We start from the raw sequence: 14198 nt of genomic DNA on the forward strand, positions 1-14198 counted from the left end.
CACGCCGGGCAGGTGCGCATCTGTCTGTGTCATACGTGCTATGGCAAGAATTTCAAGCAGTGTGCAGAGATATAATGTAAACATCTACCAACATTTCACTCTTATTCCAGAAATTGGAAGATGTTAGTTACCTATATTTCTATGTAGGGCAAGTTTTGAGAGTCTTACTATATTCCTGCGGTGGGGCCCAAGAATCCTACTAAAGAAGCATTCCAGGTCATTCTGATGCTAGAGTTTGGAACCTCAGCTGACATTGGTAAGAAATAAAACTGCAGAGTACTCTGCTTTCAGCAAACATATTTACATTTTTTCAAGAGTTAACACATGACAAAAATGTGTGTGTGGAAAGCTTAGGGTTTATCCAGGGAGTATTCTTTTGCCCTAATTTCTATTGGCAGCAGATAAAGCCACTACTAATAGAAATACAGAATTTGACTGTGAAGTTTGTTATTTCAGAGAACATTAATCGGAGAAAACAGTGAACACAATGGCTTGAATAATAGAATTAGGCTTAGTTGAGTGGTTTCTTTTGCAGAACTACCCAGAGTACTGGCTTGGTCAACACATAGGAAGTGCAGCTTCTGGTTCTTGACTGTTTTGTTGTTCTGTGAACTGTCAGAGACTGGATATGTCCAAGGACACATACATCACTTTCTCATTATTTGGGGCATTTCTGAAAAGTCTCCAAACAAGCTCCGGTAAAAGGACCACTAATTACATTGTGGCTGGGGTGGGGTCCAGGAGCCAGGCTCACGTATAATTTGAGCTGTTTGGCTGGCCAGGGCTCTCCTTGGGCTCTGCCCAGTTCCAGAAGGGTAGCAGAAAGGGGACTTACCCAGCCTGTAGCCAGTGCCCTCAGAAGCCAGCCTGAGAGGTCAAATAACTTGCCTAAGGTCACACAACTCATGAGTAGCAGAACCAGGGCAACTAGGGCCTCTTGTTTTCTGGTCCTTAGTGCTTCCCCTTGAATCCCTGGGGAGTTCTTCATTTTTAACCTGGATTTCTAAAGTTAGATCTTATTCAGTGCCATGATGTGACTTGAACTGGGAAGGAAAACACAATTCTTTTGGGCTTTGAATCTTGTTAAACCCAAATCTGAAAGAGGCTCAGAGAGAAGGCATTTGTGGAGTGTGTCTAGTCCCAGCTCTGCTTGTTGGTGGTCTAAGAGATTTCCAACCTGTGCTGCGAGAATTTTTAAAACGTGTCAGTGGCCCAGGATTTAGGGGCACTGACCTCTTTCCCCTTAGATTGTAAAAAAATGACAATAGCCATCTGGTGTGTATAAATCAAAATTATACCTATTTTTGTCAGGTCAGCAAAAATCTGTTTTTCAGTGTGCCACAGAGTTTTAGGAATTAGTGTATGTGTACCAGGGGATGAGAAAGGTTGAAAATAGCTGGTCTAGATGAGCAGTAGCACTGCGCCCAGGCCGTGGCCTCAGAAGCCAGGCTCTGGGAGAGCAGTGCTTCCTGTTAGCAGGCCAGCCAGTGCCTTGTAGTTGGCTAATGCTCCAACCCAGCCTGGCGATTCCTGCCTCCACACAACTTCATTCCAAGTGACTACAAAGCCAGGGCTCCAGTGCTGTAGGGGTGTTGCGCTGTACTTGCAGGCCAGGAGAGTGGCCAGGACAATGCGCCAGGCTCCCACGTCAGTTCCATATGGTGGGACACCAGGGGGCCTGTCAGCCTCTTACGCTGCAATGTGCTCCCACACCTTCCTGATTCTCTCTCTTCTCCTTCCCTAGCCTGATGATGAAGCCTTGCCCAGGAACAGCCCTTGTGACAAGGCCCGACTGAAGCCTGGCAGGTTGCCTGGCAAACTTGGGCTCCCTCTGCTGGCCTGGGAGGTGCCACTGCTGGGCCTCGGGGCTGCTTAGTCCTTGCTGGGTTGGAGGGAAGAAGGCCTGATGATGGGCTCTCAGAGCTTGAGCTCCAGGTAACATTTTCCTGAGTCTCACAGGGCCCCACACTCTGCACTTTTACCTCCTCCCCACAGGCAGACACTGGGTCCCCACCAGGTGGTTTGAGAAGGGAATAGGGAGTAACCAGAACCCAAAGGCAGCCATTTGGTACCCCCAGGGTTTCTTGTCCTTTCCCTGAGGTGCTCCCATTCCTGTGCCTTCAGAGGGCATCTGCTCAGCATTAGTTCTCACTTCTGCACTCAGTGGGGCAGGGTGGGGAACTTAATGGAAATGCAGGCCCCCAGGCCCACGGAGGAAACTTATCAAGGTCCAAAACATTGACCTTACGTAAGGGTGGGAGGACAAGTTGTGCCGCACAGGGCCAGCCCTCCTGTGCTAATAAGCCTCTGCTCCTGTGGCACAGGCCACACAGAAGGTACAGTGAGGGGCCACAGGTTCATGGGGCTCAGTGCCACTCTTCATGGGGTCTGAACATGCCAGATGGCATTCTCCCTCCAAATGACCTCCAGGCTGCATGATGTACTGCCAAGCATTAGAGATGGGTTTGTAACCTGCCTGCCTTTTGCTTGGTGAGTTACCTTCTTTTCATTGGGATTGCAAAATGGGAGGTTCACCTCCCATGGGAACTAAAAGATTCACCAGAGAGCCAGGTGTTAATAATGGTCACTCCTTCCTGCTCAGTCTTCTGGCCAGGAACCATGACATCCATGTCCCAAGTGCTGTGTGCTCCCCTCTGCTTCAGCCCCCTCAAGTTCTAGAATAGGTACAATTGTCTTCCCTTGTCTAAAAAACTTACAGCCTTGCCTGTCCAGACTGTAATCTGTCCCCTCAGCCTGAACCCTTCTTTCCTTCCCCTGACAAATGTCTTCTGGTCTGGTTAACTCCAGCTCCAGCTTAGGCTCCCTTCTCTGGGGAGCCTTCCCAGAATTTCCAGCTCCCTGTTCCCAGTATGAGTGCAATGCACAACGCCACACAGCACAAGGAGGTGGCCCACAGACCAGGCGCTCCAGGAGAGCTGGGACCACGACTTGGCGTGCAGGTTAAGGTCAGCACTGTCCGGCCCCTGGCAGATGCTCAGTGTGTGGGGGCTGAAGGCAGTGAAAGGATACACAGTGCAATATTTCCCAAGGTCTTGAGGTTCTCATGACAACTGTGCCAGAGGAGTCTAACCCACCAGCCGAAAGGTTGCCTCCTGGGAGCCCATCCCCTCTGGCTAGCTGGACCTGCTATCCAAGTGCTCACTCCCCAGCCAAGTTCAGCCAATGAGACCCCCTCCCAGGGTGCTGAGGGTTGGGAGATGGACATGGGATAGTGCTTGGTGTTCAGGCAGCCCCTTGACAGAACTGGCTGACATCTGCCTCAAAGAACCCAGGCTGCTCAGTTTCACCTTCCATTCCTGGAGTATTTCAACCCCTCCTGTGACTCAGCCTCTAAATCCATTTTTTGCTTAAGCTACAGGTTCCTATTTTTTACAAAGTCTCCGACACACCTCTTGGCCCAATGGTTTTCTGGACCATGCTGTCTTGGGCCACAAAGGACACAGAGGGTCGGGAGGATCCCAGGAAGTCTCAGCTGGCTGCTCCAGCCGTGGTCTGCCCCTCTTGAGATGGATGTTTGTTCAAGCCCCAGCCAGATGGACAGAGACCCTCTTATTCACTCAGAGCTCATAGCACACAGCAGCCTAGGCCACCCACAGCCCTGCTCAGGTAACCTCAGATCCTCAAGGGTAGGGACCACAGAAAGTGTACCTGGCATCCAGGGTCTGCTCCTCCTGCCTGGTGGGCACTGGGGCCTGGGAGGCACAATGGGGAAAAGTGCTGGGGACCTGGAAGCAACACATTTCATCCCCACTTTAGGCCGAGCTGCCAATTCCCTGACATCAAAGAAACCAAGAACCACACTTCTTCTCTCCTAAGGGATCCAGCCCCTCTTCATTCCTCAGTCCAGGCCCAGAGCCAGCAGGGAAGCCCCAGCAGAATAGCAGACGAGACCGCAGTGCCGGGCGACAATGTTGGTTTTAATGATACAACATCCAGGAGGTCACTTATCAGTTCTGGTTGGCAACTTCTTCCAGGGGTGAGGGGCTGCTGCCTTGCTGGGCTGGGCCGGGCCCCTCCAGTCTGTGCCACAGCCTTTGAGACTCACCACCTGGTCTGCCCGCCTCCCGGCCCCCGACCCATTGAAAGACAAAACAATTGCACTGATCTCGACATACAGACAGCCAGAGGTCCCGGCCTCCCCAGCACACACCCGGGGTCTGTCACAGCTGATAAGGGCTTTGGTGTCTGCTCTGTGGTGGTCCAGGGCTGATCCTGGGGAATAGTGTTTATCGAATGTGACGGGTTCTTTTACAAACAGGGGGTCTGGTCTGGAAGATCTACTTCTGTGGTTCTAAGAGACTGTCTCTAATGGCTTCTCTCAGAGCCACTGGAGTTGGGCCTGGATAACGCTGTGTTGGTTTGTGTATTTGTAAGGAATGTATAAGGCATTTTGGTAAGTTGAACAGTAACTTCTTTTTCCACAGAGGAGACTCAGACAGAGGTGCCCTCCTTTGAGCTGCTACCGTCGTCCTGTGAACAAAAGGCAGAGGGAGGGTGAGGGTAGTGCCAAGGAGCCAAGGAGAACACTAACCCCAGCTCCTAGGGACCTCCAGTCCCCCGGGGTTAACCCTCCACGCCCTTCGGAGAATACCCAGCACATCAGAGAACCAGAGCGGACTCCTGGGGCTGGCGGGGAGGCCTTAGGGTTGATGGGAGCTGAGGGTTCCAAGTTTGGGTGAGCACCTTGATCCCACAGGCCTTAGGCTGGCTGTGGGAGTCAGAGACTGCTGCTCACCAGAGACCCATGGGTGCTGCGCATCCTGATGCCACCCTTCAGAAGTCTGTCCCCATGCCTTCTGCCCCAGGTCCGTGACTCCTTTTGGTTCTGCATCCAGGAGTCCTGGGCCTCCAGCACAGGCCCAACCCTTCCCAGCAGCCCTTGAGAGCCAGTGGCCCTGCATGGTCAAGACACTCACTGATTTGTCCAGCTGCTCCTGCAACTTCTTCACTGTCTCTTTCTCCTTTGCCAGCTGCTCCTGGGACGTCTTCAAAAGCCCCTGTAATTTGGTGGCTGCACGTCCCAGGTCACTCGTTAACTTCTTCTCTTTTTCTAGTCTCTCCTGTGCATCAGAGGGTTGAAGGGGATTAGCCTGCACACTGGGGAGGTAGGAGGTTGCGGTCTCCTGCTCACCAGACAGTGATGATCGGGAGCGGACAGATTAGTTAGGCCTGTGCCTATCTACCAGTACTGCCAGCTGTGACTGGGATGTTCTGATGTGCACTGGACAGATGTGGCTGCTGAACACGTGCAATATGGTCACTGTGACTGAGGAACTGAACTTTAAGTTGTGTTTCATTCAAATTTAAATAGCCACAGTGACTAGTGGCTGGCGTATATGACACTGGAGGTTTAGGGACTACCCCCCCCAATGACCGAGTTAGGCTGCATCTGCCCAAGGGGCTGCAGGATGGCTCCTCCCCCATTCCTGCTCTAGGTGGTGACAATGGGAAGCCAGTGCCCAAGCCTTGAGCAGAGCTGCCCTTCTACCTTCAACTGTGTGGCTGCCTCTGCTTCTGCTGAGTCCAAGGCACTGGCACGGAGCTTCTCCAATTCCTCCTGTAGCCGGCACGCTGCATTCTGAGCCTTGGCAGAGAAGGGGCAGAGGGCTTACGGCATGGGGTCGGGGAGTCGCCTCACAAACCCTCAACTAGCCCACTTGGGATGGAAGGGCGGACCCAGCATGATGGGACAACAGTTCCAGCGGGTGGACATGAGGCAGGTGAGCAACTGCACAGCAATAGCCCCAAGGGTGGGACCATTCAGGCTTGCAACCACCTGCCTGGGCCACACCCTCCACCATCCCCAACACAGCTGATGGCTCAGGGCCCCCTGCAGGACCTCACCTCCTCAAACTCAGCTGTGAGCTTCTGCCGCTGCGTCTGCTCATCCTCCAGGATGGCTTCTGTCCGCTCCAACTGCGTCTTCAGCTGTGTGGAAACACCCAAACATCCTTTGGGAACCTGATGAAGGACCCTCTTGGGAGCCCAGGGCTCCTGGGAAGGTTGAGACCTGGAGGCTCCACCTTCTAGCTGCTGCTAGTATTGCTGCCTCTCCCTGCCTCTGCCCAGCTGGAGTGGCCTCTGCCCACCAGCCAGCCTACCAAGTCGATTCCAAAGCTCTCCGTTATAGGGACATGGTGCCTCAGCCTCTGGGTACAAAAGCTGATGTGGCTGAAGGGAGATGCCGGTGGGACCTCTGCTGACCTTTAATGAGGCCCACAGACAAGGATGCCTCCGAGCCACTGGCCAAGCCCCGCCCCACAGCAGTCTCCCCATCCAGCAACCAGCCCACTGCCACTTTGGTGACGGGCCCTGCCTCCTGGCGAGAGCTCTTGGCGGCACCTACTTGGGTCAAAAGTTGGAGAGCAAGCACCCTACTAGTGATGCCTCAGCAAGGGCCACAGTGCGAGATCAGACCCTAATCACAGGCCTGGCTTCCCCTCCTCCCTCTTCCATCCCCCTCTGCACATGTTGTTAGGATCAAGCTTCTAACACCCTGCCTGGCACCTTCCCTGCCCTTCATCTGCTCTGTGGCTTCCTCAGAGCCTGGATGACCCACTCCCGGTATCGGGGCAGAGGGCTGGGGAGGGCAGGCAGTGGAGGCTGCAAGTAGCAAGTGTTTAGCCAGAACAGAGGCCTACTGTCCCTGCACTCCAACTGGGATGGATGAGCCCGGGGGTGGTTAGTGACAGACATCTGAGGACCAGCTCACCGCCCTAACCTCGACAGGGTCCTGCTCTGCTGGGGGGGCCTCTGGAGACCCAGCTACGTCACCATCCTCTACGTGGCTCTTCATCTCACTCAACTGCTGCCTGACCTGAAACGGGAGGGGTGGGTTTGTGCAAATGCCCAGCACACATACAGACCCCCTTGGGAGGGCCGCAGATGCTCTCAACAGCCAAAGACCCTCAGAGCACTTGGTTTGGTTACTGTGACCTGTAACCAATGAGAGGCCTGGGCTGGCCTGACCCATGTGTTCTCCAAGACCAGCCGGCACAAAACCCTCCCCAGGAGCAAGGTGACCCCTGGTGGACGCAAGGCACACACAGTGGAGGAACTCAAAAGGGAGAGGCGCTGAGAGGCTCAGCATGCATCACACTGCCTAGGTCCTGGATTCCTTCTGGACATAGACCTGTTCAGAGCCCTTTATGGGGTCTAGAGAAGATTACAAGAGGACACTCTTGTCTAATAAGGTTCCCCTACCCCTGAGCTCCACTGCTGGGGGCAAATGACACGTTAGTGGTCCCCAAGCCCTCAGACCATTGAGCTCAGATCTGAAGAGGCAACAGCATCATCACCATGAAGCTCAGATAACGGTTCCAGTTAAGGGGTCTAGGTGGGCCCTTGGCCAAGTTTTCCAGGAGACATGGGTGGTCTCAGACACCCCAAGTGTGGGCCCTGCTCCCTGGCTTCCTTCCCTTCCTCCCAACAACCCCTAAAGGCAGAAGCCAAACTGCCTGGGCTAATGAGCACTCAGGGGCGTTTGCTCCACACATGCCCCCAGGCTGGGCAGTGCCCCAGGAGCCTATCACCCAGATCTTGCTTTAGGAAGTGGTCCTTGGGCTCAGGCGGTGACTCAGTCTGGATGATATTCACTCTCTGGTGCAATAGTCCCAGGTAAGGCCCCCAGGGAGTCGGGAGCATGTGCACCATGCAGAGGCTGCAAGCTCAAAAGATGCTGCTGTAGGAATGGCAGCCCATGCGTGAGACCGGTCCCCTCACAGAAACCCAGACACATCCATTTGTGTTCAAAATCTCCCAATTTCTGTCAGCTGGTTCAGAATTTTTAAAACGACCATGTAGATAAAACCACATGCCTGTGACCTTACAGGCTGCTATTTGCAGCCCCAGCCCTGGAGTTGGTATTGGGACCAGTGGGCTCACCTCTGTAAGACTGGGCTGACTGACAGGGAGTGGGGGCTGTGATCAGACACCAACACTGAAAACTGGGAGGGCCCAGAGGCCAAGTGCACACAGGGAGCTCTGAAAGTCTGCTTCTACTGCCAGGCGCAGAGCAGGCCTCCCCGCCGTGGGCTGGACAGAACTAGCCTCAGCCTCTGCCGCAGTGAGAAAAGTCCTGAAGTCCCACAGAGGGCAAGGCCTGTGCTGACAGCCCAGGGGCAGACGAGTCAATCCCAGAAGCTCCAGGTAGCACTGGACTCGGGCAGACTTCCCTGAACACCCAGCCCTGCCCCAGGAGACATGGGAAGTGGGGCCTGAGCACACTGGTCCCAGCAGCCACAGGCCCAGCTTAGAGGTTTGAGCTAATGTGCAAGGAGCCCCTTTAAGCACAGCCCAATCAAAGCCTGGCCCAAACACCAAATTGGTGCACACGGCCCCATCACCTTTGACAGGATGTAAAAGCGGGACTGGAAATTAATCTCGCACATACACACACACACACCTTCCACGTCTCATGCCGCTGCCCCACCCCATGTTCACTCACCAGGGCAAGCTCATTGCTCTGTTTCTGGGCTTCACTCTTGGCTGCATCCAGCTGAGATTGAGATTCTAATAAAAGTTGCCTCAACTTGAGAAGTAAACAGACCCAGATGATGCGGGCAAAGGATGGGGAAGAGAAAATCAGCGCCTGTAAGTTAACACCTAAGCACAACCTACTACATCCCTGTAACCCAGACCCTTAAGAGCATGCAGGGCACAGTGAGTACACAGACTCCCAGGCCTCTGGCAGCTCCTGCTTCCTTTCTGAAGACTTAGGAAAAGCCGGCATTCACAGTCTATCTCGTCTGGAGCTCTTGCAAATGTTTATGGACTGTCTCTCAAAATAAGGCCAAAATTTTGAGATCAAACCAGAATTGGGGTGCCAGTTTTGTGCTTTCTGCTTCAGAAGTCAGAAAACAGTATCAGATTTAAATCCATTTTCCCCAGAATGGTGTCACCAAGCCAGGTGGAGAATTCTCTCGCTGCTCAACCATCCCAGCTTCACCCCTGCCCTGTCAGTTGGCCCAAGGCCTAGAGCAGCGGTTCTCAACCTGTGGGTCGCCACCCCTTTGGGGGTCGAACGACCCTTTCAAAGGGGTCGCCTAAGACCATTCTGCATATCAGATATTTACATTACGATTCATAACAGTAGCAACATTACAGTTATGAAGTAGCAACGAAAGTAATTATATGGTTGGGTCACAACATGAGGAACTGGATTTAAAGGGCCAGAAGGTTGAGAACCACTGGCCTAGAGCAAAGCCAGAGAACTGGGACTTTGAGCTCCTGTGAATGAGAGCTGCTGAGAAGCCGCCTCTGGGCAGGCCGGGACCCTGGGGAGACTCACCCCCGCCACCTCCTGCGCGTAGCTCTGGCACTCGGCGCTAGCGGCTGCCATGTGCTTCTCCAGCTCTGCCTCCAGATGCGAGGTGTGCTCCCTCACCTGGACATGCAGATGCACATGTCAGAGACCGAGAGCCAGCCAGCAGGGAACAGCGTGATGAGCGACAGATGGCTGGCCCTGAGATAAGGGCTAAGAGAGACCTCCACAGCCCGACGACTATGGAGCCAATCAAAGCCAGGCAGAAACAAGACCATGGCAACAGAACCCCTTCCTAAAAATTGTTCCCAATCTCCAAGTGCTCCTGGGTCTGTGTTCTCAGCCCTCAGCAGTTGGGGAGAGGAGTGTTCACAGTGACTTGCTGGGTGGATACCAGGAGTACCCTCTTCATAGCCAGGGCTGACGGTATGTCTCCCGAAGGCAGTGGGCCCACCTCCCATGCCTCAGAAGGCCACTGCAGAAGCCACTGCTCACCAGAGCTGGGCATTCTGCAAATGGCCCATGTGGTCTCAAATGGCTCAGGCTGTAAAAGACCCTCATTAAGGAAAAGCAGGGCTGATAAGATCCCCTGGCCACTCAAGACACATGGTCCACAGGGGAAATAACTAAGGTAGCCTCGTAATGACGTTTCTCAGTAATAAGGAAAGTAGTCCTCTAACCCTCCATACGCACCTGATCTGAACTTTCAAGTTCTCCTTTTAGCTTCTCTACAATCTCTTCAAGATGTTTCACTGTGACCTGTGACTACAAGGCAAGAGGAAGGCATGTGTCAAACTTGAGCCCCATCTCTTAGGAAGCCCGCCCACTCTGAGCATGACCCCACAGCCTCTTCCTGGAGGTGAGCAGGGAGAAAGGTGGTCTCCTTGAGGTTGAGGACGTATCCGTCATTCTGCAATTGCCTATAAATATGGCATCACCAAAACCCAGCAAACGTGACTCCCGTCTCCCAAATGATGCCATCGGCTTTCCCCCTGGGTTTGACCCAGCTGTCTTTCTTAAGGAAGTTACGTTTGGATTCCTAGGAAGGTGGACCCCTGGAGCGTTGCTCTCGTCACTGGGCCCTGGCGAGGGTCAGAGGGCCTTGTACCTTTTGGAGCTCCTCCTCTGCGGTGCTGACTCTGGCCTTCCACACCTGCTCCTCCTCCTCCACACTCTTCTGCAGGTGTCTGAGCATACCCTCCTAGGGGGACAGGCAGTGAGGCAGGGCCCTCTCTGTGGAGGCCCACCCCACGTAAACACACCACTGAGTCTTCCTGTCCCTCAGTCCCTCTGTGATGACTGCCTGACTGCCGGCGTCGCCTTGCTCTGATTTGGTCAGTCAGCGTCACATGGGGAACAAGATGGGCCACAGTCCGGGAGTGGGGCCCTCTGGCCGGTGTGTGAACAAAGTCTGTGGGCCACACAGGGGAATGAGGCCTGTGACCCAAATGAGGCCACAGGCATCCTCATCTCGGCTGAGTCTGACAACCGTGCACCCTTAGTGGCCCAGCATGAGGAACACAGGATGGGCCCAGCACTTTTCCTGGAGCCAGAGGCCACAGCTTCAAGCCAGCTGTCAGCCGAATGGTCCCACCTTCCTTTCCCTTCCCAGACTGTTCCTTGTTTTGACCAAGTCTCTCTGTCCCCTGAGAGCAGCCCCAAACCTTCAACCCTGCCCTCTCCACAGCTTGGAAATCATGAAGACCTGGGCGTCTTCCTCATCCCTTTTACCATTCAGCCAGCGAAATAGGGCCCGACTGGGAGTGACTTGCCCCAAGTCCCACAGAGCCTGCATCTGAACCCAGGGCTCTTGTCCATAACACCCTGCCTCCTGCTCTGCAGGCCCAGAAAGCTCTTTCCTGGAAGCCCCTTGGTGGGACACCCAGCCAAAAGCCTAGCCAGAGGCCCAGCCCTCGTGCCTTACTGTCTCTGCCAGGATGGTGCGGTACTGGTCACACTCGGCCTGCAGGCTGCTCTGGGTCTCCTCAGCCTCCCTCAGCTTGGAGGCCAGGTCCTAAGGGCAGAGGGCAGTACAGGGGTCTGCTTAGCCAAGCACAGAGGTTTCTCCCAAGGCCTGATGAAACCAAAACTCCCTTCCTGCGGACAGGAAAGCAAGGGGCAGCCCCACGAGGGCCTGTTTATGCCATGCTTACCGAGGGCAGCTCTGTGTTCACTGGCGGCTGCTTCAGCAGTTCTGGGCCTTTCTCTTTGAGTTCTTGGAGCCACTCAGTGTAATTCTACAACGAAAATGTGCAAAGGGAGCTTAGTGACTTTTAAAAATATATATATATTTTATCGATTTTTTACAGAGAGGAAGGGAGAGGGATAGAGAGTTAGAAACATCAATGAGAGAGAAACATCGACCAGCTGCCTCCTGCACACCCCCCATCGGGGATGTGCCCGCAACCAATGTACATGCCCTTGGCCGGAATCGAACCCAGGACCCTTGAGTCCGCAGGCCGACGCTCTATCCACTGAGCCAAACCGGTTAGGGCTCAGTGACATTCTTGATGAGCAGTGGGGTCTGAGGGAACAGCCCCCTCCTTTTACCTGGTGGGCTGAGTTGGAAAGTGCTGGGAGCAGAGCCAGCAGCGCCTCCTTGGTCTGTGCCTCAGTCAGCGTGAGCTGCTTTTCGGATTCCTCCTGCAGGGGGGAAGGCGATTCTCAGACATGAAGGTTTAGAGTAAATCCCGGGAGAGTGTCCCCAGAAATGCTAGAGTTTTCACCCCAGAAAGGGGAGGGAGGAGGGTCAAAGGAGGAGGTGGGCAACTTGTGGGGTGATTGAGGGGCAGTGTTTAACCTTAGTGGCCAGTCCTCTATTTTAAACAGATTCTGCTCTAATGAAGGGAGACAGCAGGCTGGCCCATGTGGCAGATAGGGGTTAATCAACACCTCTCCACAGAGACTCAGGCTAAACCAGTTGTTGATTTCCGGGGGGTATGTACACACTATGGGGAGGGTGGGGTCCAAGCTGCTATGAGAGATGACAAGGAGGCAAAGAGAAGATGTATCTCCCAGTAGCCACGAAAGTTAGGAGCTACTGCTGGCCAGGGGTGGCGGGACACCTGGCAACAGTGGAGGGAGAATCAGTATTCCCACTTTGCCTTATGCCGTGGGCCATGCCGCACTCAATCAGCGGCCCCAGTGGTCCTCCTTGAGTCTCCTCTTCAAAGCATGAAGGACCAACGTAGCTATAAAGCGAAGCCTAGGAGAGCAGCGTCCCCTGGAGACAGACAGCATCCCCTTTCTGCACACCGTGGGGGTGGCCACAGGAGATTTCTGGCTAAAAGACAGTTTTTCTAATAACCACAGCAGCTGGACCTACTGCCACAGCCGCACTCTCCACACGCCTGGGCTCCAGGGGCAGCACGAGGCGCCGCACAGCTAAGAGCTGTGACTGGTGTTCTGCAACGTGCACATGGAGGACGGCCCACGGACACCAGCTTGACCACAGCGCCCACATGGTCTGGAAGTCTTAGAAGCAGACCCTTCTTGTCTCACCAGTGACCCAGAGACAATGCGTGCCACAGACCCCCAACCTCATGACTACCATTCAGGCCCCCCGTCTTGGGAGTTGGAAGCCAGAGCCAGTGGACCCAGAGGCCAGCTCTTGTCTTTATCTGGCTGCGTGACCACAAGCAAGTCAGGTGACATCTCTAGTCATAGATTCTGCATTTGCCACAAGTAGACCAGGCAGGCTCAGGTCACCCTGGGGAGTCTAGGTACAGCTGCCACAATGGGACCTGAGGCCAGCCCTCCCCCTCCGTCTCAGGGGCACATCCATGAAGTCACTGAAAGGTCCTGAAAACAGGGCAGACATGAGACACAATGCAGCACTGGCTCCCAGCTCAGGGCTTCAGAAGTGATGTGAGGGCCCCGGACACTGAGATGCCTGCATTCTCCCCAACCTGGGTTGCACAGAACCCAGGACCAACGTGGACTTCAGGGCCCGAGTGCTGCCAAAGATGTCTCTCCCCTCTGTGACTTACTGTAGGGAGCAATCACAGAACCTACTGCGCCATGATTTCAGAGGGCCTGAGAGAGCAGCAGGATCAGACAAAATACCAGGGTTTCGAAGACGGCCCAATGTTGAACTCACGGCCTTCATGGCCCATCTCTGCCCCCTGATGGCAAAGAGCCCAGGTGAGAAAGGCAATCAGAAGTATATTTACACCTGTTCTCGTAGCGAGAGCTCAAGGAAGGGAGGGAAGGAGGACGATGCGGGAGCCGGGCACATGTGCTGCCCTCAAGGAGGACCCGGGTGCGGATCTCTGAGATGCACCAGGGCCGAGGCTGTGCTGCATGCAGTTGGTGAGTTTTGCGTTTGGCTAAACTACACAGATGCTGCTGACAGTCTTCACTAGCAGGCACGTCGAAGGCTGGGACTGACCTTGGCCTGGGTCAGGGAGCGCAGCTTCTCTTCGAAGGCTCTCTCGGCTGAGGCCAGGGCCTCCATCGCCTTCCAGTTCTTCTCCCGGAGGTCCTGGGGGAAGACATGGAACAGTCAGCAGCCAGGCGGGGCAGCAGCTGTTCCCCCCCCCCCCCGCCCAGGAGCTGCCCCCGAGGATCTCAGTGGAGCAGAGCCTCCCGACCCTGTTCTGCACCCCACAGGAGGCCTGCAAAGGGACAAAGTGCCCTCTTCTTGGGCCACACCCACTGGGCTTCTCTGGGGGCAGATAACACAAGGCCCAGGTGCTGCAGCCCACTATGGGGTGGCTGTGGCATAGCATGAGGAGGGTGAGCATCTTTTCAGGGAGATTCTATTCTGGAGGAGGGAGGGCCAGCCTGGCTCCTAAGAAAAAAGAGGTTCATGTCACCAAACAGTAAGCACTGACCCCTTGGCTGGCTCTGGCCAAGCCAGGCACATGCAGGTACAAGGGGAACCTCCTCTGGGGACAGCAGACAGGGCTACCCG

General features: G+C 54.7%; 1 protein-coding gene across 3 annotated transcripts in view; it reads right to left on the bottom strand.

The window, feature by feature from the left end:
• Nucleotides 1–3917: 3917 nt before the first annotated feature.
• Nucleotides 3918–14198, bottom strand: part of RRBP1 (ribosome binding protein 1) — a 70361-nt gene continuing 60080 nt past the window's right edge. The window contains exons 12-24 of one of the 3 annotated variants that reach the window (XM_036321618.1): nt 13674–13766; nt 11834–11926; nt 11437–11520; nt 11208–11297; nt 10392–10484; nt 9977–10048; nt 9311–9406; nt 8468–8551; nt 6734–6838; nt 5866–5949; nt 5510–5605; nt 4938–5081; nt 3918–4491 (exon numbers count right to left, since the gene is read on the bottom strand). In XM_036321618.1, the coding sequence (XP_036177511.1) occupies nt 4453–4491; nt 4938–5081; nt 5510–5605; nt 5866–5949; nt 6734–6838; nt 8468–8551; nt 9311–9406; nt 9977–10048; nt 10392–10484; nt 11208–11297; nt 11437–11520; nt 11834–11926; nt 13674–13766 (1173 nt within the window). In that variant the 3' untranslated portion in view covers nt 3918–4452. The remainder of the gene's footprint in view (nt 4492–4937; nt 5082–5509; nt 5606–5865; nt 5950–6733; nt 6839–8467; nt 8552–9310; nt 9407–9976; nt 10049–10391; nt 10485–11207; nt 11298–11436; nt 11521–11833; nt 11927–13673; nt 13767–14198) is intronic. The other 2 variants (XM_036321619.1, XM_036321620.1) reach the window with 2 other exon arrangements.

The sequence above is a fragment of the Myotis myotis genome, unplaced genomic scaffold (genome assembly GCF_014108235.1).
Source record: "Myotis myotis isolate mMyoMyo1 unplaced genomic scaffold, mMyoMyo1.p scaffold_m19_p_9, whole genome shotgun sequence".
Taxonomy (NCBI): domain Eukaryota; kingdom Metazoa; phylum Chordata; class Mammalia; order Chiroptera; family Vespertilionidae; genus Myotis; species Myotis myotis.